General features: G+C 45.2%; 1 protein-coding gene across 2 annotated transcripts in view; it reads left to right on the top strand.

The window, feature by feature from the left end:
• LOC126539960 (proteasome adapter and scaffold protein ECM29) overlaps positions 1-27,480 on the top strand; it is a 467,228-nt gene that overhangs the window by 104,542 nt on the left and 335,206 nt on the right. For both annotated transcript variants that reach the window (XM_050186788.2, XM_050186787.2), the window contains exons 7-8: positions 16,958-17,080; positions 22,945-23,033. In XM_050186788.2, coding sequence (XP_050042745.1) covers positions 16,958-17,080; positions 22,945-23,033 — 212 coding nt within the window. The remainder of the gene's footprint in view (positions 1-16,957; positions 17,081-22,944; positions 23,034-27,480) is intronic.

The raw sequence follows: 27,480 nt of genomic DNA, 5'->3' as shown, positions 1-27,480 counted from the left end.
AACAAATCGCGGAAGTCGGACTCACCGCGACCGTATAGCGAGCGATATGTTCGCCCCACGCTGGATCCCAACGCCTGGTCGTTCGCGTGCACGGTCACGCGAACGGTGGCGCGTTCGCACGAGCCCTCGCGAGACGGTTTCACAGAAGCATGGATCGGTGCACGCGCGGCACGTCCACGCTGCTTGCCGACCTCGAGCCAAAGAGGAAGCGCCTTCTCCTTTCCGCGCCCAAGTAACCCCGTCGGCAGGCGGCGTTAGCAGCGCAACACTCGCGCCATCTCGTACTGCGCTTCAACAAGACCGACTGCTGCGGGCAACATGCAGGCCACGCAGCGAAGCCAGATTGCAGGAGACAGGAGCTATGCGGGAAAGCAACATATCAGGGGACGCATGAGAGTTGCGCATCCCCATATGTTATATACAATTTTCCAGCGCCAACATTCGTGATCGAAAACAAAGAATGACCCAGTACAGTTACACTTCTTTTTTACCTGCTCATATGTTCCCAGAAAACAATCTTTTAGCACTAGATCCAGTAAATCACCAAACCGCGATCGTACGATACGTTTTCCAGTTGCTAAATCCCATGCGAACAAGAAAAAGCACAATGTGCATGTGCAGTAGCCGCCCGCCGAACAGTAGCTGCGCGCCGCAGCAGCTTCTCTGCAGTTTTCGCCTGTCAGTGTCATGTGAAAACGCTGCTGTGCACTCAGTTTCCTTTTTTGGTACCAACAAGTCTCCTTGTGGTTCATCGCATGCCACATTCACAGCTATCACTGCCAACCCAATTGCGTTAAGCATCTGCGCCTATCTATTTCACAGCGTGTGGGGCGTTTTGTTGGAAGCGTGCAGCGTTGCTTTTAATAGGTGATAACTCAAACACGCTGCTGTTCCCTGCTGCAGGTGGTGAGAAGTGAGTGTTCTGTTTTGCTCTGGAAGCATCATAGGCATCTTATTCTGGTGTTGTCCACCAGCTCAATGTGCTGTTTGGTTTCCAGTTGCAATGTTAAAGCACTACGCAGTAGAAAAATGCCAACATGCATGTCTAGTCGCTCGGGCCACACCAGCTCTATGTACGTTGCAATGATTCCCGCCGAGTATAGAGATGTGAAAACTTCACGCTAAAATGTATGGTCATGATGAATCTCCTGACCCATGTCGAATTTAAGGAGCGGAAATGTAAGCTTGTCGAAGTCGCGAAAATGACGATGCATCTCGAGCTGCTCGTGCCCTACCAGCTCTGTGCACGTCAGCATCTTGTGCTGCAATGCTTCATGCTATGCTTCGCATTACAGTCAATGTGCGATTTTTCGGACTCCGTAGGTTCTACGAAAACACTCGAAACATTGGGTAGCTCGAAAGAATGAATGTGTGTTTTTTTTATGGCCCTCAAGGGCTCGAATTGCCACAGGCACGTCCAATATAGCTTTAAAGGCCTGCCAGTATACTTATTAAGCATATTAATGCTGATACTGTGACAGGATACAGCGAGTGCAAGCATTTATAATTAAAGAATACATACTGTGTCCTGTGGCAGTGACCCCTTGCCATCCTTGGTATGCCTCACCGCAATACATTGCATATGCTTGACCGTGTGACATTCTTGCATTGCGGCGAAGCCGACTTTTGGGAATTGGCATTATGCAACATTTGTCATACTTTCTGCACTACGAAACCGTCCACGAGGATGACGAAGGTGGAGTTAGTGCAATTGCTGACAGCAACAAATTCTTTCAGTGAAAGACATGGCATTGAATAGCAGAAAGCTTGGTAGCAAATGTCGAAGCAGTTAGGCCTAGCATTGCTGTGGTGGTTACGACTGCCCACATATTGGCCTGTGAGAACGCTGATACAATGCTGCAAGATAATCAGGATGGTGGCAGTGGTGGCTTCAGTTAATGCCATTTAAAAATTGCGTTCATGGCAAGAAAGCCTGGAAAATCAAAAGGTTAAGGATTTCAACGTCCGAAATTTCAGACATCCTTAGACATTGGCTTTATGGGATACGAGGTGGTGCCATGAAGGCATCAGAATTATTGGGCATCTTCAAGAAATTGTGGGACTGTAAAATTGGTCATTGACTGTACATAGATGTAAACTACATTTGAGTCTGCCAAATTTTTTAGTGACTTCGAATTGTATGTTTTCTCAGCTGGTATGTTTTTTCTCACTTTCTTTTTTCCCAAATTGTATGCACGAGTTTCTACTGCGTATATCTACTGAAATCTCATGATCAAAAAGAACAGGTAATCTTGTATTAGAAAAAAAGAAACAAAAACAAACTTCTAGGGGTGTGCGAATACCGCCAAATCGAATTGATCAGTGAACAACGTCAGAATAATTCAGTTTGCGAATCTACTGTTGGGCATATTTGGTGTAGAGACTCACGCAGTGCCGCATGTCACACATGCCCCTCATCCTCGATAGCAGGCCTCACTTCGTTGTTTTCAGTATGAAAGGAGCACCGTGCATGCCATGAATGGCCCGCCGCGTCTAACGGCATTGTGAACTTTGTCTCTGCGAGCACATAATTCTACCCTACTGCATGTGCTCCCTGCATATGGTGGTTGATATTGATAAATGCATATTGCGTGTTTCTTGTGGACTATGCACGCGTACATCCCGACGAAGACGATGAACACTCTCTGGCTCTCAAGCTGTCGGCTGAACTGGCCAGCACTGCAGTTAATCTTTGTAAATATACTTTGTAAATAGTCTCCAGTTTTTAATCCTTTGTTCGGGTAACAATATATTCTCTTGAAAACATATTGTTTTGTTCAAGAGGATGCAAATTCACTTGCATATTTTGAGGATTCAATGGAAGAACTTCTTGTATTTTGCTGACTAAATTGCGGGGCACTACCGGCAGTGTGCATTCAAGTTCGATTGCCCACGACATTTGTATTTCACTTCATCAGGATGGTGAAAATGCACTGGGGAAAGCAAAACACGATGAACGAAAAAAAAATTAAGCACTTATTACAGCACTTGATTTTAAGGCTCATCTGAAAGCTCCTATAATCTTTTCAGCTGATGGCAGAGTAAAATGCAATACTAAAACTAATTTTTTCCCCTGAATTAATTTTTGTAGACTACCATATTTACTCAAATCTAACGCACACTTTCTTTCTGATAGAACAACTCCAAAAATTGTGTGCATGTTAGAATCAAGTATGACCCTAAATCTGCGTTACCATATCGTCATTGGCATTTAAAAATGGCCGCCTCGTGTGCACTTCAAGGCTGGCTTCCGTAGCTTCCTCCATGTGCTATAGTACATGTGCTTAGGCAGTGTCTCCTCTAACTAGATGCTTGTGACGTGGGCCAAAAACTGCCTGCCCTTCCCTTTCCCTTTCACTCCTGTGCACTTGGTGCGGTTACTGGAGCCGCCTCGTGGAGGACGCTTGCAACACACCGGAGGCTGCGCCGCCACCGCCACGCCACACAGCGTCGGTAAAACTTGAACAAACGATGTCCGCCTCTTGTGATCTATGCATAAGTACACAAAAGTCATAGCATTTACTCATTCGCTCGGCTTACCACCGTACGTTTTGCTCAGTGATGCGCCATTGCAGGATGCCACAATGCTCGTCTAGTCGGAGAAAAACAGACCCGGGTGTGTCTTTCCACACAATTAAAACAGTTGTCAATGTATCTGATCCTCCCTTGCGTGGGTGGGTTCTCAGTAACTCATTTGTAACTCAGTTTCAAGTGACCTTGTGTGTCTCTACAGTACTCTCAGGAGTGCTGGCCACCGTGGGTTTGGTCTTACCTGCACCACTGCGTTAGCTGTCACTGTGCATAATCTGCTGAGCTGAGCCCACAAAATGCACAAAGTGCTGCACTACAAAAACATACAGTTGAGAGCCCAAGTTGATGGAGGACAGGTTTATTTGCCTCCCGCAGCGCCCAAGGCTGGCCAGTCTTGGGTGACATGGGAAGCAGAAGCCCCCGTGCGAAGGATGAATACAAGATTGCACGCCACTAGCACATAGCTGCGGGAGAAAGGCTTTTTGCAGCCATGCTGTGTGCTCTTGCAATGACCAAAGGGTCTTGTCATTAGAGTGTAGGCCAATCTCTGCCAGCATTTGCTGCTAATAAGTGCAGCTTGGCATACCACACACAAGCACTAGGCACTGCTTTCTGGCTTGAAATTTTGAAAGGAGCCACACAAGGCATGAGTTGAAGTATTGGGTAGTTCTCAAATGGGTGTTGGATAAAAGAAAAAGTATGTACGCATTTTGTATGGTCCTGGAGCTCCATGCACGCTCTAGCAGTCCTGCATGTGCTGTACATGGCGAGAAGATCGAGAGTACTGCTGTGTTCCAAACTTGCCATAGATGGCAAAGTAGACGGCTAAGGGTACAGTGGCCATCTTAATGCTTGTTGCAATTTGATGAAGATGTCAAAGTATACAGCTTCGCGAAGACGGCATCAAAGTAAAAAAGGATGCAGGCTACTTTCCTCTCCAAACAAGATGGTGGCTGAGCAGGATGCTTGGAAAGCCGACAGGAAGGTTGTCTGTGCACAAGAAAACGTAGACATGCTATTCTATGCCCTTAATGCAAGCTACATTGTATTTTTGATAGGTTTGCAGGTGAAAAGACTTAAAATACAGAAATTGTGTGCTTTTCTCAACTTTTTCTTGTTGCCACGAGGTGACATTACGTCGCTGAAGCATCTTCCGTACGTCTTCTAGACGGCTAGAAATGCGTTCCATTACATGGCCTTGAAGCTGTCTCAGCTGTCTTCTTAGTTGTCTATGTAGACTGTCTCTGACACTGGCCACAATTGGAGCACACGCTATGATTCTTATCAACAGTTGTTTAATACAAACTTCCCACTGGAGCTTCCAGGATAGAATGACAGCTAAGTGATAGTCCTGTCCCACTGTAGGTGGAAAGGGAAGATGAGAATGAATGAAATAATTGTGCTATCATATGTGTAAATGCAATGGGTATGATGTCATTTTAGTAGTCACAGCAGTGTTGTGGTTTTCAGTGTTGCTCATTGGGAGGCCAGTATGTTGGCAACACGCTCAGAAACTTTCAGAATTGGTCGCTATTCGAATGTTTCCACAGCAGCAGGAGGCTTTCACAGTCACTTATAAAATCAGATGCTTCCTAACTAGGCAGTCACTTTTGACCACCCTGCTGCGAAGACTGAAGCAGGTACAACAGAAAGGTAAACAAAATTATGGAAACTGACACGACCGATCGAAACTTAAGCGCAATGTTTTTTTTTTTACATGCTGCTTTTTGGCATTAACGTAAGTGCTCACAGCATTTAACAGCGATGATTTCTGAACATGGCACATTGTGCAGTAATAAGAGACAGATACACTCAACCTTGTTAGGATGAAATGGGTTATAATGATGTATACAGTTAAAGCGTCTCAGCTGTGGTTGCGCATGGCTGTAAGCACGACTGAGCACATGTGCAGCCGTACACCCTGCTTTAGAGGTGATCTGCCACGTGTGCAAAGAGTGGGTGTGCTGAGATGGCGTGGCACCATGTAAGCTGTCTTACCGCGCGTTTAGTATTGGAGGTTGCATAATCTGTAGTTTCGGTGACCTGTTGAGCGAGAGGCAGAGGAAGCATTCGCTCCCCACTGTCGGCACTTTTCCTGATAGCCTCATCCCAGTGCGGGCGACGCTATCAGCCGCGGGGGAGGAGTACACGTGAAACTGTGGCTGGCTTCGCTTAATTCGTACAACTGATTTGAAGACATCGTTGACATATATGGCATGAAACTGTATCATTTATCGCGGACTTCTAAATTTATCAAAATAAATTGTTTTCTCATCCAAATTTGCTTTATTCATTTGTCTGATAGTTCAGACAATTCTGCAGCCCCTTTTCATGTAAGAAACATCGATCGGTGACTATACTTATTTGCATCGATCGGTGACTGTACTTATTTGCATAAGAGGTTGCAGTTCAATACAACAAAATTCCGATATAACGAAGCAAATTGCCGATTTTACGGACTCCGTTATATTGAAGTTTATCTGTATTCCGTTCCAGTGTATCAGTGAACAGGTCCCACACGTCTGCTAGCCACTGAGTTAGTATACTTTGTTAGCTGCTTCATGCACTGTGACAACGCCGTTCTGCACCTGTGATATTCGTTTAATATGCGGTATTAGGTCTCCTCGATTTGGCTGCGCTTTCTGCACTAGTTCAGGGGGTGCAGCACTCTAGCACTCGATTTGCCAGTGCAGTTAGCGCCACCTGCACTTTGGCACTCGATTTGACGTCGTGCTGCACGAGTTCATGTACACTTCCGCACTAGACTCTCCGCAAGTTCTTTTCTCGTGCATGTAGTGCAAGGCTTTTGATAGCAGACGACACATGCGGCTCCGTGGCCATGCGGGTGTTGGTAGACGGCATCGACGGCGCCTGCTATTAGTAACGCAGCACAGACGCCAGTTTTCTTCAGGATGTGTACGCAGCATCTTGTTAAGGGCGCTTTCCAGGTTCAACTGCTGCTAAGTGCACTGAAAGCCGGGATTTTCCCTCAGGTCACAGTCGTTTGTATTAATTTTCACGAGCTTACCGCTACCTCGACGTTAAGTTTGCACGAAACCACATCGGTCAGTCGTTTGAAACGTTGTGCCATATATTATTCAGAAAGGTGTGGAAACCACACTTGGTCATGCTTTCTGAATAATGACACACCAACAAAAGAAAAGCCACAGCCACCCAGTCGCAGCAGACGAAGGCCTGTACGTTTCTGCACTTTTGTCCTCGATTTGACCGCTGCACCGAAAGCGCTAGCGTCGCGCTACACTCACACTTCAAGAACTAGCGCTGCACTGGCACAACACTTTTCTGAACTAGTGCAAAAGGTGCAGCCAAATCGAGGAGACCTATTCTCAGAGTCCAGCCAGCTTTTGGTTGTCCATCTTCAACAGCAGGGCCTTGATGCGTTATGCCTGCACTCGAAAAAGAGCGCATTGGGGTGGCCAAGCTAATGGTGCAGTATAGTCTGGATTAACGCAAATGTGATTTGCACATGGCGCAGTTACGCTACATCGGTGGAAATTGGATGTTCTGCAGTCTAGTTTCTGCAGTCTGCAGTCTAGGATGTTCTGCACACTAGTTTGGCTGACCAGTGGCATGCTGTTCAGGTTCACTGATGCAAGCGTGTCGCATTTGCGCCTTCGACAAACGAAGAAGCACTCGCTCACCGTGCACCTGTCCACTAGTGCTGCGGCAGCAACTGATTGGCATGTTGCTGCAGGTCACATTTAAAGCGGAGGGTAAATCCGACTTCACTGGCCGCTACCTGACACATTGGAAGCGCCGGACTCGTCAACCAATCAGACAACTACCGCCATCTGTAGTATAGGATAAGTAGCTGAAGCTTGGCACGGCCTGGCTAGAGGGGCTCGGTGCTGAGTGTGCATAAACTCTTGGCCAGACAGGCCGGACTGCGGCCGTGATAAAACTTCACCCATTTCGCTCTGGCAGCATTGCATTCTTGCACGGCTTGCTGCCACATCTACACCATGGCTGCCGTGTCGCGTTCTCCTTTGTGACAAATGGAGCATGCGGTTCCTGCTCATTTCTGGCCATAATAGAGTGTGTAAGCGCAACTGAATGAGGACGTAGAAAGAAACATAGAGACAGCGCTAAGTTTCAACTATAAATTTTATTTCCGCACGCATAGATAACTACCGTATTTACACGATTGTAAGTCGACTCAAATGTAAGTTGACCCCCCCCATATCGCCTGTGACAGGGAAAAAAGAAAGGAGGGCATACCCGCGGGCGCATTCCATAGAAGAAGATGAAACTTAATAAAGAATGGTCCAGCAGGTTTTGTTCTGGTGGCCTCAGGTGGCGGCTCGAAGTCCTTGGACTCGGGCGGCATCTTCAGCTTGCTGGACAGCCCAGAGCTGGTCTGCCAAATCAGAACTTTTGAGAGCCGCCTCCCAGCGACGACGACACCGATGGAGAAGGTCCCCGGTGACTTCCGCAGCCAGGGCATCGTTGGGAAGAAGTGAGCTCGAGACTTCCTGTACCCTGGCAACAGCCTCGATTATGCGTCACGAACGGAGGTGGTTTCAGTACCGTTGTTGCCGGCACATTCCCAGAGCATGTGTCGCAGCATTGCTCTCTGTCCGCAAGCTTTACATTCATCTGTTGGATATAAACCCGGGTAGCCGTGATGTAAGACAGCAGGGCTAGAGTAGGTGTGTGTCTGGAGGAACTGTAAAGTTACGGCCTCTTTTCTTTTTAAGTTAACATGCGGTGGCGGGAATGTGCGTCTTTTGAGTCTGTAGCGTTGGGTGAGGTCTCTGAACGTGGTTAGGCGATCGTCCCATACCCACTGTGATTCTTAATGCTGCATTTCTGTCATAGTGTCCCGATCCGGCAGATCCGACGCCCCTCTCTCGGGGGCGGCAGCGGCGGCCACATAATGTGCGGCGGCTCAGCGTGTGAGAGCTCGAGCCGTGGCGTGGGCCGGCTTGTTGCCCGCGAGCGGGACATCAGTATCTGCGGGGGTCCAGAGGAGGAAGACCGTAGAATTTTGGGCTTGCGAGGGCAATGACGAGTTGCCGTCGTCACAAATTTGGAGTTTGTGGGCTGCTTCCTGCAAGACGCGACCACACGCGATGCCACGGATTGCCACCTGCGAGTCACTGATCATGATCGCAGCGTTCGGCAGCACGGCGAGTGCTAGGGCTATCACGGCTTCTTCGGCTGCCTCTGTGTGTCCCATGGTCACCATGGCGCTCGCGAGGCACTTAGCCGTGCGGTCTACAACCGCGATCGTATGTGCACTTCTCCCTCCTCCATACCACGCACCGTCTATGTACACTGCCTCATTGCTGTTGCCAAACTTCTGAAGGTTGCTTGCTCATTTGTTGCGTCTCCCGGCGTGGTGTGTCGGGTGCATGTTCTTGAAAAATGGCGGGATGATCAGGTGGTTGCGGAGCGAGGCCAGAACCACCGTCTTTTTTCCATGCCGAGTGTGGTACGTGATGCCGAGCAACTCGAGGATGCATCGACCTGTCTTTTTCTTCGATAATCATTCGTATTGCGCTACCTTGTGTGCCTCGATTAACTCGTCAAGTGAGTTATGAAGTCCAAGCTCTAGAAACTTGGCAGTGCTCACGTTGAGTGGAACGCTGACTGCCCTCTTGAAAGCCTTTCGTATCATGCATCCGACCTTGTTTTTTTCACACCCTATCCACTTCAGGTAGGGGGCAACATACGTTATGTGGCTTATTGCATACGCCTGCACGAGACTAATCGTGCAGTCTTCACGCATAACATTGTGTCTATTCGTGATGCGACGCAACAGTTGGATCGTGTCATCTACCGAACGACGAAGTCTTCGCACCGTCTCTCCGTTATGGCCATTTGCCTGCAGGTGTAACCCAGGATTTAGAGACTTGGAGTGGGAAGAATTGGGGATAAAAGTTGATGGAGAATACCTTAGCAACTTGAGATTCGCTGATCATATTGCCTTGCTTAGTAACTCAGGAGACCAATTGCAATGCATGCTCACTGACCTGGAGAGGCAAAGCAGAAAGGTGGGTCTGAAAATTAATCTGCAGAAAACTAAAGTAATGTTTAACAGTCTCGGAAGAGAATAGCAGTTTACGATAGGTAGCGAGGCACTGGAAGTGGTAAGGGAATACATCTACTTGGGGCAGGTAGTGACCACGGATGCGGATCATGAGACTGACATAACCAGAAGAATAAGAATGGGCAGGGGTGCATTTGGCAGGCATTCTGAAATCATGAACAGCAGGTTGCCACTATCCCTCCAGAGAAAAAAGTGTATAACAGCTGTGTCTTACCAGTACTCACGTATGGGGCAGAAACCTGGAGGCTTATGAAAAGGGTTCTACTTAAATTGAGGACGACACAACGAGCTATGGAAAGAAGAATGATGGGTGTAATGTTAAGGGATAAGAAAAGAGCAGATTGGGTGAGGGAACAAACGCAAGTTAATGACATCTTAGTTGAAATTAAGAAAAAGAAATGGGCATGGGCAGGACATGTAATGAGGAGGGAAGATAACTGATGGTCATTAAGGGTTACGGACTGGATTCCAAGGGAAGGGAAGCGTAGCAGGGGGCGGCAGAAAGTTAGGTGGGCGGGTGACATTAAGAAGTTTGGAGGCACAACATGTCCACAATTATTACATGACCGGAGTAGTTGGAGAAGTATGGGAGAGGCCTTTGCCCTGCAGTGGGCGTAACCAGGCTGATGATGATGATGTGGTAATTTCTGTAGTCGACGTGGCTACCATCCATCGCTGCAAATGCACCTGCTGGTTATGCGGCGATTAGGTCGCACCATTGGCCTTTTTCCTCTTCTTGACATCGCACCACCCGCTCCCTCACCAGAATCTTCCAGCCTAATCTCTGTTCCTTCTACCTGGACGACTTCCATTTAACCCCGGAAAGGCCTGGCCTGTTGCCATCGGAGACTGGGAGCTCCAATGAGGTCCGGCAACATGTTAGGCTTGGCACACCCCACCGCTGTGGCGGCCGCGCTATGGTGGCGTACGTGGAGATGCTAGGCTTAGCTTGCCCCGCCTGCATGGTGGGACAAAAGGCATTGATAATAGGCCTGAAAATGGGCCCACTTGGCAAAACTTGATGTTGGGGGAGTCCTTGAAGCTTCCGCCGATCACTAGTAAGAAGAATTTCCACGAAAAATTCGATAATCCGCCAAAAACATAGGAAAGTAGCGGAGCCGAGACGAAGCACGTCTGCACTCCGTGGTCTCCGCATTCCATAACAAAAATTTATTAGTAGCTGGCATGGTCACTGGACTACTCGTCTTCACTTGTGCCATTGTCCTCACTAATGCTGCCATTGTCATTGCTGCTACGGTCCCACAGCTCGTAGTCGTCTAGCAGAATCCCGCATTTGCATACATAAGTGCATTTGCATACATACATAAGGCCACGCCGAAAGCACTCAACCACACACAGCCATCAGGGAGGCTCTTTTGACATGTCCGATTGGCATAAGTTCGTGGTCTTCTGCCGCCAGCCACTCGTACTCACGGTGGAGCAGGTCCTTAAACGGTGACGATCCAGGCTTGTCTCATGACCATGTCGTATGTCACTGGCAGAGACCAATCACGCATTTCAGCGACGTACGCCGCAAGCTTGGCTTCCAGCTCCGGAAAGTTTGACTTCGGCCCGCGGAAGTGTCTTCACTTGCCGTCGCAGGTGAAAATTTTGCTTCGCTGCAATCGCCACTCTTGCACCACCCATTAAGAAACATCAAACTTGCGGCCCGTTGCGCAGTTATTTGTTTCTTCAGTGTATGTTTCTGCGCCGCCCTTCCCACTGCAGCTAGTCAAGCATCCTCTTCGGTTGCCGTTGACTTAATGACGGATGCGAGCCCTCTGTTGTTGGATGGGAGCCCGCTGTTGTGAACGAGTGCCGAATGTTTAGTAGACTGGGAGCACTCATGACGACTGAGGAAGCACGGAAGTAGGACGTGGGCCGGCTGTCAAATCGAATGCATGAAATAACAGAACTACAGGAAAAGAGAAACACGCGGGCGGTGTCCGCTCCTCCATGAAGTATTGATACTCCCCGCAAGCACCGCTGTTCTGAGGATGACGCTGCAAATGGAACAGTGGCACTTCCATGAACTATCGACACCCGCCCCCATGAGTGTTGTGTGCGCTGTAAAACTCTAAAAAATGTTGAATAACCCTTCCAAAAAGTGAAGAAATGCGCGGGATGGCGGAAAGCTACCGGTAGGGCCGTAGAGCAAACATAAAATTGTAGCTACGTTGTAGCTCCCCTAATAATCTCGTTGGTCTCGCTTTTCTTTGCAGTGCCATGTAGTTTTGATTGTAAGTCGACCCCCCCACTTCAGATTTTCAATTTAAAGAAAATAGGTCGACTTACAATCCTGTAAATACAGTATATACGATACGAGCGGAAACAAACGAGATAGGAAAAAAGAACATTTATGGGTCCATATCGATGAATCGTACATGTCCAAGGCATTTTCAAATGAGGATAAACCAAACAATTGTATCTCTTTTTCAAATAGCGACACTGATGGCTTGCTCACACGCCTTTCCTCTAATTTTGCAATTTCATAAGCTAAAAACGCATTGAATGGAAGCATTTCCACTGCTAGAGCAAAGAAAGTTGCTGTGGTGCAATACATTCGTTGTATTTCACATAATCTCGGAAGAATAGTGGCAAGGTTGTGGGTGGACATGGTTTTCTCTGCACCTGAGCGTCTAAAGAAGCTATGCAAACAGGTTAATTCAGAGAATAACAAAAGGAACGCATGTTCTACTCAATGTCGCAAACAATTTGTAGCCTGCACTCATAACGTTGTCTATGCCATTCCACTTTCGTGTGGAAGAATGTATGTTGGTCACACTGGCAGATTTCATTTCATTTCATTTTATTACCTTAAAGACCCACGAGGGGTATTACATAAGGGGTGGGTACATATATTTTGGTGAGCTAGTGTTAACACAACGAAACATGACTGGTAACATTATTGGCAAAGTTGGATGAGCACGTGATGGCTGCGATGTCGTTGGGTGGGTCGTTCCAGTCTGCTGCAGTACGGGGAAAAAAAATGATGTGGCAAAGGTTCAGGCACGAGGTCGGAAAGCTTGAAAAGTATGACGGGTGCGATGAGATATGCGGGCTGGAGGGACGACGTAGGGTGCGCGGCCTAGTGAACTAAAAGAGACTAAAAGACAATCAATATAAGGTCAGTTGGGTAACCTTCGGTCATTTGGGCATTCATTGCCGAGATTGTCCCTGCAAACCTATGTTTGAAAGTACTTATATTTTGTGTAGGGCTCATAGCAGGATGACAAGGGAGATTGTGGAGGCTTATGAAATTGTAAAGTTAGAAGAAAGGTGCATGAGCAAGCCATCAGTTTCGCTATCTGAAAAAGAGACATGATTTCTCGGTTTATCGTTGTAACTATAGCAGTGCATGTTTTGACCACGCCTTGGGCACGTGTACAGTTCATCGACATGCACCACTGAATGTTCCTTCTTTGCTGTCTCATTTGTTTCCATTTGTACGGTATATATTTATCAATGCGTGCGAAAATAAAATCTACAGTTGAAAGTTAGCACTGTTTCTCTGTAACTGTTTCTTTCTACATCCTCATTCAGCCGTGCTTACACACTCTATCATGGATTCATACCAACTAGCCCGCCAACAAGTTTTAACATTTCTTGTGCTGTGTCAGAAAGTATTTCGTTTGTCTACTTCAACAGGTCCAGTGGGAAGATGCACGAAATATTTTGAAGATAATGCACTACCGGAAATGATCGCACGAGAATATCGCCCTTGAGTACAACTTACCTTTGAATGTTACCTTTGGTTTTCGTTGCAACATTCTGGCATATATTACTTATAGTCACCCCGAGAAGGTGTTTGCCAAGCAGATCTTGATGGGTAAGTGACTGCGCTATTGAAATGAAGCTTGTGCTGCTTCGTGAACTGCAGTTTACACGCTTTGTATGCGTTGGCTGGTCTGCGTTGCATTTGCCTGCTGTGCCATGGTGCATGCTTTCGCTCTGAAAGCTGGGACAGGAAAGACCATGTTCGGCCTTCCTCTACTCAGTGTTGTGTACTGCACAGCCACCACTCGTGTTCGAGTACCTATTCGAGCGCACGACAGCTACGCAACGCATTGGCATTCTTACAACAGCTCAAATCATGAGTGCAGCAGGGAGAACACATGCCGAGAGAGGCGCCCGTAAACTTGCAAATGATGAGCGAGCAATGCACCTGGCTGCCTAGGTGCAACATGGTGCAACTGAGAGATAAACAGTTGTGTATGGTTCTTCAATGTTTGCCATATCCACATCGCTACCGCTTTGTCGCCAGGTGCACACGTCGTCTACTTAGGTGCTATTTAATAACTGCTAATAACAAAATTAGGCGATTAGCAGCACTATGGCTTTTCCAAGATTACTCTGAGAGTATACGCTAGGCATTTATAGTCAATTTAGCCCAAGTGAAATTTCGTTGCAGTTGGCCTTTAAATTGAAAGTGGGTATAAGCACACTTCATTATATTAACCCTTTGTGGTACAGTGGTACAAATATGTACCACTTTTTGGGCACGTTTTAAATGCCCGTAATGAAAGAACTGTTCAAATTAGAGCCAATTTTACTAGTGCTGCCATCTACCAAGGCATTTAGAAAGCTTTATGGGCGTTTTTATCTTATTCCGTCATGTGGCGCGAAGAGTAACTTAGTTTTTGCAAATGTCTTCATTGCGGTTCAGTACGTGCTGCTGTGGCGTGGGAAAAACTCACTCAAAACGCTGCTTCAACATGCCTACTAAGTGTATCCCTTTATCCGTTTACTAAATGGAACCTAGTTGTTCTAATTGTTCACCGTTTTGAATTGTCTGTTCTCGGCTCGCTTTTGGCTGGGGTTGTTAGGCCTAAGTGGACGGCTATCGCACCGGTCAAATCGCACAGGCCGTGTATTTGCATTCTTTCTGAAAGCGGAGGTAATAGCAAATGATTGTTGCCCGTAAAAGCAAGAAGGGGACGGCAAGCATATGGTAGGTGTTCCTGACGACATCAGACTTCTCAGCCGAGATCGTCACCCGTAGTGGTTTGCCTGTCGACAGAGGTGTAGGTGGGGCTCCACGACACAGCAGCAAGTTCGAACGAGCTTTCTGTGCAGCAAATGCCAAGTTCCGCTATGTGTCGAATGTTTTTAGCCATTCCACAAGTGAACAGCAGCATTGACTTTGTAAATATCGTTCCTGTTACACATTGTCTCTTCATTTTAAACTGCCTGCGGACAGCAGTACAAATGTGTACCACATTTCATTTCTTCTAGTAAAGTCAGTGGTACATATATGTACCACTTTTCTTTCGAGAGCTGCTGCACCATGTTTCTTGAAAAACGTGTCAAACATTTTGTTTTGCCCTGCTGAATGCTATTCTTCAGATTTTATGAACGAAATTTCAAGGAAAAAGTAGCACCTCACAAAGGGTTAACGTTCAAAATACGCGGTGTTCTATGGACAAGGAGTTATAGAAAGTTAAATACATAGTTATATTGAGCATTTAGTTATATTCAAGTTAGTTGTTTTTGAGGTTTAAGTAATTATATTTCTTGAAATTTTTGTATAAACACTTGCCCTTAAGTTCTCATTTTAATGAATCTAAATTGTATTAGAAGAGGATATAAGGAACATTTTTTTAGTTGAATAATAAAGATATAGGGATCCTTCAATGCTGATTGCAATCTGGCAGCATGTGTTGCTGCAAGTAACTATGATGTAAATATGATGATGATGATGAACAATGAAGTAGCCTGGCAGCATGCCAATCTGGCCACACTGCCAAATCAGTGGGCATTGCCTCCATGATCAGGCAGCACACTGTGCGTGCTGAACATCTTGGAGGCCATGAAGCAACTTCCTCACTCAGGCAACTCCCTTATTCTGTGATTGCAGCACTTTTCCACTTTTGACACCGTGCCATGTGGAAGCCGAGGTGTTTCTACAGCCGACCCACTCTAGGCTGGTTTGAGTATTCCAAAAGGTGGCATCTATGCATCGGGAAAGGTGCTGTAGCGATGGACATCATCAGTGCACATATCCTCTATGATGTGGTTAGCCGAAGAGAATCTACCAGCAGATTGGCAAAAATGCTGTGTCAGGGTCAAAGTAGTCAGTTCATCTAGTTGCAAATCAAAAATAGTTTGGTGAGGAGGTGAGGCTTTAATGGAAATCTAAGGGACTGTAAGTTAAGGAGAAATTTTCTGGCAGCTTTAGTGTGGTTTGTGGCTCCAGCAACTTTACACTGTTTCTTAACTTAAAATTCGATTAGCCATAAATTTTGGAAAAAGCATGTTGACTACAGTGAAAAAAAAAAAAAAAAAAAATGCAACGAGTCAAAGACTATGTTTCAGTGTACTTTGGCACCCTAGAAATCTGTTCAGCAGCCTTTGTGAGTCCTGAGCCTTTCGGTACTTTGAAATCTGAAATGTCAGGTCACTGTGGGTACTCCTGCTTTTGTGTGTTGTGCATTGTGCTGGTTCGAGTTTTTGTACAGAGTAACTTCATTTTCTCTTTCTCCCCCTCCCATTAGCCTTTGGTTATGTGCACAAAGTACCGGTTTTAAATAGTTGGAACCTTTCTTATCTTTTTTTTTAACTCCAGAGCTAAAGTGAAACTCAACTACTTTCTTATTGAACAGAGCAAAATGAGGCAAAGGACAGCAAAAAAGGTGGGACAAAGAATTTGTCTGCATCTGCTTTATCTGAATCGGAACGTCAACCAGGATGGGAGAGGTTCAACTCTCTGGCAAAGACTGCATGTGAAACTGTTGTGCATACATTTGATGGAGTGGAAGGGGCAGTGTTATTGTGTAGCAAAAGCTAAGAAGGCGGTGCCGTCATGACATGGCAGTTATGCCATGACTGTCTGTCATGACGGGACAATTCTGTCATGTCATGACGAAGTTTCACTCCTATGAGTGACCTCTGGGTTCTAAATGTGCACCACAATGTGGATGAGTGTCAAGGGCAAAGCACTGTGGAGGAGAGCATACAGCAGAGCATGAACCGTGCCCAGCACAGCATCTTCTCTCTGGGAAAGCATTCCCTGCGCCGTAGAACAATGGCTGAAGGCAGTGAGAGGACGTAGAGGCCATTCAGGTGTGAGTGTGTGCCTAATAGGTGCAGTACATAATTTTCTTACGTACCCATTGTGCCTTTCTGCTAAGGAGCATCCCTCTTCTGAGGTTTCAATGGGTAGCCATTGCTAGACCAGATAATACCAGAATGACATTTTGAGGCCTGTTTGGGGAAATGGGTGTTGGAAATAAGCATGGCTTACTGTGGAAGTTTGACCTGCAGAGCTTTTACATCAGTCCGTGCCATCATCATGATGACAGGGGGAGCAAGGAGCAGATCACATGCATGATGATGTCCTCCGCCATGTTGCAGGGCTCCTCAGCTCTGAGCTCTGACCAGCGCTGCACACCTGCTGACACCCGGCTCCGGCTCAAGATCCTGCCGTGCCTGATCAAGTCGAGCCAAGCTGCTTCCATGCTGCCCCTGGCACTAATGGTGGGTTTCACAGACAACCTGGATGGAAGTTTGGTGGTTTTGCAAGCCAAAGATGAAAGAAGGGAAGGATGCATCCAACGGACGAGAGAGTGAAGCCCCTGAAGTTCGCGTCATCATATTGTGTGCGCTAGTCAGGAGAGATATGCAAATTGCAGAATGTTTCCGCTTGCTGAAAAATATAACTTGAGCATTAGCTAATATTTCACAAGTTTTAATGTATAAACATGCAGTTCCGCTTGTTTATGCATTGCAGATGGCAATGCACATGGCACGTGCAGTACTGTCATATCGAAAATGAAAATATGGCTCTCTCTCCTACTAGAGCAGAAAGTGTGGCCAGATTGAAGAGATCTCTGTACTGTCCCCTGTCATATAATGCGGCAATCTTATGAGCTGAAAAAGGGAAGTGTAGGAGTTCTCTGGGTTGAACTCTTCAGGCTGCTAAATGTCGATTGGCCTGCCATTAATGACGCCAGGAGTGCCCTGAGTTTGAGTGCACAGTGCAAATGTAACCTTGGTGCTGGCTATGGCTGCTGGGGCCACACAACAACTGACCCAGCCTTTCTGCTGGCCAACAACAGTAATCACATGAGCAACTTTGTGAGCAGTGTTGCTAACACAGGACTGAGCCATTCAGATGTATGTGTTGCTGCCGGTGGTGAAGCAGCACTGCACGCAAAGGACCACTGATATGTTGCCACTAGAGTCTCCTCCAGTTCACCATGCAGCCAGTGAGAGGTCTGCTTGAAATCTGATGGCCCTCACCTTTTCAAAGCACATCCACGCCCCCAGCTACTGTCAACACTGGGATAGCAATGTGAAGCAGATGGTGAGGTGCAAGAAATGACCAGCGCATTATCACATGGCTCTAGTGGAATAATGGGCTAAAATGTGACTTTAGAATCTGAAGGTATAGCAAACACCAGTGTTTGATAAATGAAGGGCAGAAAAAGGCAGGTGGAGCAGGCCTATTTTCATATCCTGCATTGTTTCCCAATTTCAATATCTTGGCTAGCAGTGTAGTTCAGTAACGTTAGCCTTAAGGGGAGATCCTGCATCTAATAACTTTTTTTTTTGAGTAGATTCTGATGAAACTTGCAGAGTTTATGCATTTCCATGGGCTTGCATAGTAAATCATCACCATTGCCATCAGCCTATTTTATGTCCACTGCAGGAAGAAGGCCTCTCCCTGCCTAACCGATTCCAACTTCAGAATGCAAATTTCCTAATTTCATCGCCCCATCTAGTCTTCTGCCGACCTTGACTGCACTTCCCTTCTCTTGGCACCTATTCCGTAACCCTAATGGTCCACCGGTTAAAATGTAGCTGTGCAGGCATTACATGGCCTGCACAGCTACATTTTTTTCTCTTAATGTCAATTAGAATATCGGCTATTCCCACTTGCTCTCTGATCGCGTCTCCTAACGTTACGCCTAACATTTTTCGTTCCATCGCTCTTTGCATGGCCCTTAACTTGTTTTGTAGCTTCTTTGTCAGTCCCCAAGCTTTGGCCCCTTATATTAGCAGCGATAGAATCCATTGATTGTACACCCTTCTTTTCAATGATAGTGGTAAGCTTCCAGTTAGAATTTGGCAATGTCTGCTGTATGCACATGAGCCCATTTTCTTTTTCTTCTGTAAATTTTCTTCTGAGAAAGAAATATAGTACGTAACTTTCTACCACTAAAAAAAATATGTATAGCTTGCTTAGAGGGGGGCTATTCACTAAACTATATATGGTGTAATATATATCGACATATAAAAAGGATCTTGACTAATTGTAGCATGCAGTGGTACAAGAATGAATTCTTTAGGCTGATTTGAACCAAAGTTACAGCATGTCAAACTTTAAAAAATGTCGACCCATTATAACACCCAGGACAAATTATTACTTTGAAAAGGTTTCTGTCATAATGTTTGTCTGTATTTTTACCCAGTGCAATCTCTATTTGTCTATTTTTCTAACCAAAGAAGATTGTTGTGATAGGATATGTAGAACCAGAGATATCTTCACTCCAAAGCGGAGACACCGCCAGAAATGCTGTTTTGAGAAAACAAGGAAAAACATTCCACATCCTGTTTAACATGACTGTAGTAGAGGCTAAATCAATCAAGGATGATACAGGGATCCAATCAAGCAAGAAGAAATGCTCTGCACCAATCTGGAGCAATGGGACCCTTAACGATATTTGGGTCAGTTTTGGCTCCAAAGAGCAGGGCTCGCCTTAAGCAAGCAAATGTAAACTAACTTGATAAGTTCTCAGATTTTATTTTGTTCAAAACAGAGACATGTATTTAAGGGCATGAGAAAACTGAAGCCCAATTCTTGGATTAATTTCTGGATTGAATCTAGGTCACATTGGCCAGTCACTGTTCTGTGCCTCATTACTTGTGCCATGTAAATGAAAAGATGAGCAACTTATTAGGATGTATGCAACTATTACGTGTTGCTAATGCTAGTTGCCTCGTGCACCTTCCTCCCTTGTGACCATTTTGTGGATGACAATGCCATGGCGTGGTTGCTGTGTGCAGCTCAGGAAGCACATCCTCAGTGCCATGCAAAAGTTTCAGGACTAGTAGAAGAAAATTGCAGGACTATGGTCCCACATTGGGAAATTTGTGTCTCTCTGTTTACGCGTTGAGCATAGTTCCATACCATAGCGGAGCACAATCGTGGGCGACGCAGACGCAAAGCGGCTGGCACCATATTGTGGTGTGCTACACCAACTCGCGATGCTCTCCGTGGCTTTCGCAATCGGCAGGTGCGCGGAATGTGCTGCGTGGTAATGGCGGCAGATACGAACTTGTGTAGGCAAACATCGTCCCGTCTCGGCATCGTTCATTTCTGGGGAACTTAGCAATGCAGATATCAGGATTATTCTGTATGGAATACAGTTCTATGCCAACTACGCATTGGGCACACACACCTCACACACAATTATTTACTTACAAAAGAAGATGTACCAACACACGAAAAATGCCAAGAACCACTAACAGTCATGCATATATTACTTACTCACATGCACACATATTGAAGTACAAAGACGAAACCTTTTGCACAGCCTATATCAACTGCACATGCCTTTACATCCTGCTTTCATTTTAGGAGATGATTTGATAGTCCCATTACCTGACGTGCATAAATTCCTAGATGACACTGGCTTTTTACACAAATATAGATTAACACAGCCTTTCTCCTATTAAATAGTATTATAAAACACCCCGTGTTTGGCATAGCCTTAGCCGCTTTTGTGCCACTAAACCACATTTAACTGACTATTACCTTTAAAAAAAGTCTATTCACAAACCTTTTTGTCGTAACTTGGGGTACTGAAGAGAACAACGGAAAGCTATCTGGCTAGGGAGAAGCATAGTGAAATAAAACAAACACCCACCATGTAAAAAAAATATAATAAAACGATGAAAACTTGACATTTCGGGGGTTGTACAGGTCCCTGAAATGTCAAGTTTTTGTCGTATTATTATATTTTTTGCATTTGTTGCCAAGTGTTTGTTTTATTTTCCAATGGGGGTACTGGATTGGGGTTGCACTGTAGTTGCCATGATGCATTTGCTTTGACACCAATTGTCTAAAAAAAGAGAAAAGCATGTTCGTCTCCTTGCTCCCTCTCTTCACTCACCTTCTTTCCAGCTTGTGCTTCAATGCAGTAGCCTGGTACAGAGCCAGTGGGATGGCAATTGTATATCTTGTTCACTGCAACACATTCAGGCTCGTGGAACCTTTGCGCAGCAACCAAACAGAAAATTGTGTGCTTAGAAACAAAAATAAACAAATGCAGTCGATGACCGATAATTTGTACTCGACAGGGACCACTGAAACATCCGAATAATCAGGGGTCGGAAATACTGGATATGCCCAAAAATAATTGACTTTATTCCACAAGTGGCCAAAAACAGTGTGCCATATTCTCGGATTGTTGCTTTTGGAGATACTTTCAATTTCGTGTGACTGCAGCACAATACGCATCGACGCCTAGGAGCGATGGCATTCTTGGCACAATGCCAAGCATGCTATCTCAAAACTTAAGCCCTGCCGTGTTCTATGCTAGTCACGTGTCGTGAGAATGGAAATATCTTTAGAAAGGGATTGTTCATAAATGTGGCCAAAGTTTGTCAGTGTGTGTTGCTGTGTGCACATACGCTTGCCCCTGGTGTTGTTCCATGGCCATGATTTCATAGCAGTGCGCTTTTCTTACTTTTCGCACTTTTCCAGTAGTCAGAGTGATGCTCTGCATGTGTGATCAGTGAGAGCAGCCAGCCATGAACAATGGATGATAACCGTGGAAGGCACTGGCACAAAATCACGGCCTATATCTGGACCGTTGTCATGCTGTTGCTACAGATAGATGAAAATACAGTCAATGCATGCACTGAATCCTCGTCGGTGACTATTAGATTGACTAGGCTTTGCTAGTTATGGCTTTGCGGAGCACCTGCAACATGGCCGACAACTGTGTCGCTGACGAAAATAAAAATAAATTGAAAATATTGCTATTTCTGCTTGACTTGGGGACTATATTAGTAGATGGTTGTGCAGTCAGAGTACAAATGATTGCACAACACACTGTAAGGTGTCCAAAATTTCACTCATCCTTATATATGGGGCTAGTGATAGTGTCGTGGGGCTGTCCAAACAATCAAGCATGCGTGAATTATGGGAGACCGAATAATGGATCGTTGGCTGTAAACACTTCTTTTTTTTTCAATTTTCTACAGATTTTCAAAGTTGATGAAACCAGACAAAAAATGAGAACATGCAAAAAGTCACAAGAAACATACTCATCTTCCATGTACGACTGCCGGCACGGAAGTATTATGCTGTAAACATTCTGTGAACACATTTACTGTTTTATGACGTGTCCCTTTCATATGTGTGGAGTGGGTGCTTAAAAATTCTGAAAGCTGCAATGGCACATAATAAGTGGGCTTTGAATGCGTTTGTTGAAGTGAGTCTTTATTTGTGGCATTCGACAGGTTTAAACGCTGCGTTGCTTAAAGTGGGCATAGACGGACTCTTTTAGAGTGGTTCGCTGACGTGAAACAAGCTTCAGTGTGAGTGGATGGGGAAGCTTCACTTGCACTGATTACAACAGTACGTGGAATCTGCATTATTTTTCCATGAAAATGCACCTCTGCCCTTATTATCAAGCTTAAAGTGTCTGTTAATGATGCTGCACATACACTAATAATACACGATCGTCATAACAAATGCTATTGTAAACATTCAGGCACACCAATCACTCGCTGCATCATCTGCTCCATTCTCCTCAGAAAAAGTGGCACAGGCACAGAATAATATGTCATACATTGATACCCTGCTCAATGAAATATGGCAGTGCACTGCGAAAGAAAGACGTAACACAGAGTGAATTGACCCGAGCGCTGTGTTTGTTCATTCTGTGTTACGTCGTTGTTTCATAGTGTGCTGCCATATTTCGTCATGACTAACCAACTAGCCCACCAGTACGTCTTAAACAACCTGCACATTGCCTCCTTTGATTGGCCGCATAGCTTTCGCTACACTGTAAGTTCATTGTGAGCTGGAGTATAGGCCTGAACAGTCTTCATGGTGAGCTGCTGTGGCAACTAAAGGTTGCCACTGGTCTTTCATTGTTTTGTCTGTCCTGGTAAGGTAAGAGTAACTTTTTTGTATTGTAAAAGAGCAATTCACTAATGGTGGTGCTGTTTAGATCCGGTCTTCATTTGTAAAGAATTCGTCGAGCTGTGTGTCCAACCGCTTTTGCATTCAAACAAAGCTTTGCTCGCTTGAGTGGTTAAGACTGTCCTCTCTACCTCACACTTGCGTGCTTCTCTTGATTCGTGTGATTACACTGTTGCTGCAGGTCATCTTCGACACGCTCGGCAACCCCAGCAGCACCAGTGCCAAACTGAAGGGCATGGCACTGGAATTTATCCACGCTGTGTGCAACAAGTGAGTACCTGCTCAAATCTGCAAGAGGATCCTTCATTTCCCTACTTATGGGAAGCACTCTCATGTACAATGGATTTGCTGTTTCTTCATGCATACATATCGGCATCGTGGTTGACTTATCATTACTATTTTGCACTATGCTTGCCAGCAACAAATTTTCGACGTGGCTGCATTTTGGCGGTTAGGCCTACCCAGCACTGCTTCGCTAGGTGTCAGCTACCAAAGTTACGATTTGGTGTGAAGTCAATGCTGATTTGCAGTCGCTGTAGGGATCTTGGAAACTTGGGAAATCATGTTGCCATTGAAAGCAAAAGTACAGAGATCAAACTGATGGGGCCAGCTTTTTTAGAAGCAGTCATTTTTAATGAATCAATCAATCATCTCTGAAAAATCAATCAAGACACTGTATGGCATCCAAAATTTTGGTTGTCATATTACAGTCAACCCCAGATATATCGAACTCAAAGGTGGTTGCAAAATAGTTCAATATATAGATAATTTGAAATATAATATCCCTATCTGAAGCTTATTTGAGATCTCTGTAGGTCTCGGGACAGTTTACCAACATTGTGAAAAGAGGGAACTTGCGGAATTGCTTCTCTAAGGCAGAATAGAGTGCACGTGGTAGACCTTTTTTTTCTCTGATGCACATTGCAAATGGTCGTAATGGTCTTCGCAATGCTTATGGCTCCACTTTAAATCTACTGTACACGAATATACCCCAAGGTACGTGCCACAAAAGTTTAGAAAAATCAATCGCACTAGTCCCTGAATTACATGTGAACAGCTGCAGCTTAAATGTGGCATCAAGTGCCTAGGAGCCTTAAGATCGAGAGCAAGCCACATTTCATTGCAGTCCCTCCATAGCAAGCTGCGCGCGAAACTAAAACAATGTAAGTGTAACTTTTTCGATGTCAAAATGCATAACATTCTTACATCTGACCCTTCAAAATTTTGAAGACACCTGACACAAAAGAAAGACCCAGTTAGGAAAATTCGATCAAATCAAAGTGAACTTAAAGATCCTTATTGCGTTGCATCAGCTTTCAACGATTATTTCTCTTCAGAGTTTTCAGTGGACAGTAGGCGCGGCGCTGAATTTCGGTCACCTTGCCCTAAATTGCCAGACCTATCAACATCTGTCGAAGGGGTTTTGGCCGCCCTACTCAATTTAGACAAAAAGAAGCCTTCAGGACCAGATGGCATCCCTAATACATTTCTCATACGATATGCAGAATTTTGTGCTAAATACCTTGTGATCACTTATAATGAAAGCCTTTTGAATTCTAAAGTTCCTACTGACTGGAAGGTTGCAGAGATGATCCCCATTCACAAATTCGGTGATAATGTCTGTGTAAGTAATTATAGGCCAGTTTCACTACTATGCAGGTCAGTTAAGGTTATGGAACATTTCATCTTCAAGCACTTGAGCTCTTTCTTACAAAGTAGCAACTTCTTTTCCACTAGCCAACATGGGTTCCGGTGCGGTCTGCCAACTGTAACCCAACTTATTCACACATCTAACGATTTTTTTTAGGTCAGGGTGGCCAAATAGATACAATATTCCTCAATTTCGTAAAGTTCTTTGATCGAGCTCACTTATCGGGCACATAGTCTTAAAGGCGTCCAACAGGTTTTGGCTATTAAGAAATCATCTGAAGCACTACGCAAGTAAAACGAAGCTAACAGCCTACACAACACTAATACGCCCATTGCTGGAATATGCTGACGTTGTTGGTGATCCACAAACCCAAGTAGACATAAACCGTATCGAGGAAGTTCAAAAGAAAGCTTTTCGAATTATTTTCAACGCATACAGAAGGCATGTTTCCGTCACTAACCTACTGAGCGTGATAACTTCAAACCCTTCAATCCCGCCGTAGGTTGCACCGCTTAAAAATGCTGCATAGTATCATAAAAATGAAACAAAAATGAATTTTGAGGCCTACATGGAAGACAATACAGCACACCCAACACGCAACAAACATAACTCGACAATAGTAGTTCCACAGTGCCGAACCAAAGCTTACCAGTTTTCTTTTTTTCCTTGAAACGATATCTGAATGGAACGGGCTCCCGCGTGATGTAGTCTACATGACAAATCAAAAGTCATTCCTATCTGCTGTCATGTCTTTGCTATAAACTTAGTATGCCTACGTTCATTTTTGTGCTTATGCCTTTTATACGTGCAGTGTTCGTTTTTGTATCAGTGTTTGTTATTACGCTTGCCTTGCTGCATCGCGACACCTACCAAAAAGTGATTGCTTTTCTTATTCTATAAATGCAGTGTTCGCTTTTGTATTAGTACTTGTTATCATGCTTGCTTTGCTGCATCTTGATACCCACTAAAGGGACTGTACCACTCCTGCCTTGGCTACCAAATAGTGGCTGGTGCTATTGAATAAATAAATAAATAAATAAATAAATAAATAAATAATGCTAATTCTAAAAGCTTGCATCACCCAGTAGGGTGTCTACCTACTAGGAAAACCGGAAAAATAGGGAATTCTCAGGGAATTTGAATAGTCTGGATATACTCAGGAAAAACTCAGGGAATTTGTGCTTCTATCAAGGAAAATTAGCTGTAATTTTATTGAAAGGGAATGAAAGTCGTCTTAATGCTGGCTCCAGTAACAGACAAATCGCAACGAATTGTCGTTGAAGCCATGTCATCGGCACAAGGTATTGCCAGACTCGTTAACGACCGATTTTCCAGAAGCCCGATTTTTCAGACGTGCCCGATAATTCGTGCGACTTCGTGGCATTACCAGGTACTCCATAGAGTCAATGTATATTGCCCGGACTGCAGGTTTGAAATGACATTAATCAAAGCCACCACCGCGGCCATTTCGATTGTCTTGCCACCTCGAACCGGTGCTCTCGCACGCCGATCCGCTGGCAGCCATAGCTACCACCGCGCAACGTTAGGCCTAGCTGCTTCTACGTTCGCTAGCTTGTTGCCGTGCGGTGCCATGTTTTTCATTGAAAGAATTTGTCGCTGTCAGCAATGGCACTGACTCCGCCTTTGTAATCCTCGCGATTGGCTTCAAAGCTCGCAAAGCACAGCGCGTTGCGCAATGCCAGTCTCCGAAAGTTAGTTTCGCCTCAATAGAAAAATGTTGCGCGGTGAAGCATAACAAGCATAAGAAGGGGCAATTGTCACGAGACGCAGTATGTGTTCCTTAATTTTATGCACGCGTGCTCGCCCATCTCCTGTCACAGTATGAGCACCGATATGCCTAATAAGTTTACTGGCATGCCCTAAGAGCTTTTTCGGACGTGCCTGTGGCAATTTGAGCCTTTAACTTTTTCGTTACCGCGAGAAAATGGTAGTTTTTTATGGGTCTCGGAAAAAAAATATTTACCACTACAAGTCATATTCTAGCAGCATAACGTGTTGTGCATAATGAAATTCTCTTTCCAAAAACATACGTTTCCAAACAAAAATTTTTAGGTAACACATAAAAATTTTAGAAAGCACCATTTTTGCAGCCAGTTGATGAAAACAATAAAAAAAATATCTGCTAAAACATTAACCCTTTGACGGTCGATGATGTAAATATACGGTGCCGCGAACAAGTCCGAAAATTGTCGATGCCGTATATTTACGGCGCCGTCTGTACGTTTAAAAAGCGCGCCAATTTCCTAACTTTTTCTTTTCTGTCATGCGCTGCCACTATGTGGGGATACAGGGAATTTTTTTCGCACGCCTATCTCTCTCGGTTTTCGTTGCATGGCTTGCTTTAGCGCTAGTTTGCTCCCACGCGTCAATATACTACCGCTCGCGCACCAGTGTGCGAGCGGGCGGGCGGCCGTTTGGATTTTATTTCGCTGGCGGTTTTGGGTTTTTGCGCTTGCGCAACTGATGGCTACCTCATTCCTAATTGCTCAAAGGGCAACTGCTTGTTTCTTGCTTGTTTAGTGCTCACAGGGGTGCGCATAGGAAGGATGCCGCCGTGTATGCCTTTCTGTTTCTTTTCTTTTTTTTAAGGCTGGCGAAAACTAATTGCCCTAGCTGGTTGGCGATAAGATAAAGATTAGCGGAAGTTTGTCACACGTGTGGCTTTTTTTGATGGGCACACAACCAAACAGTTTTCTTGAGTGCGTGCACCTATGCAGTTCGATTACGCTATGGCGAACGCATAGTGGAAGGAGGATGAGAACGGAAAGGACCGACGCACTGAGGAATTAACAAGAAAAGAAGCATGCCACCGCCTCTTTGAAGGAGCTTGAGCTCAAGAAAACAAAGTGTTGGCTGACGCTGAGATGCAGCTGTCCCTCATCCAAACCAAGATAAACCCTTTAAAGCAGTGAAACTCAACATTGAGATATTGTGTACGGGCTGAGAGTATGTCAAGACAGTTGAGGTTGACTTCCCAGCTACTGAGAAAGAATCTTAGTTGTGACAAAGTTCAGGCCTCATACCGATGAGCTTGCTATCAGTTGA

Source organism: Dermacentor andersoni, chromosome 2, assembly GCF_023375885.2.
Source record: "Dermacentor andersoni chromosome 2, qqDerAnde1_hic_scaffold, whole genome shotgun sequence".
Classification (NCBI taxonomy): Eukaryota; Metazoa; Arthropoda; class Arachnida; order Ixodida; family Ixodidae; genus Dermacentor; species Dermacentor andersoni.
This window is presented reverse-complemented; position numbering and strand designations above follow the sequence as displayed.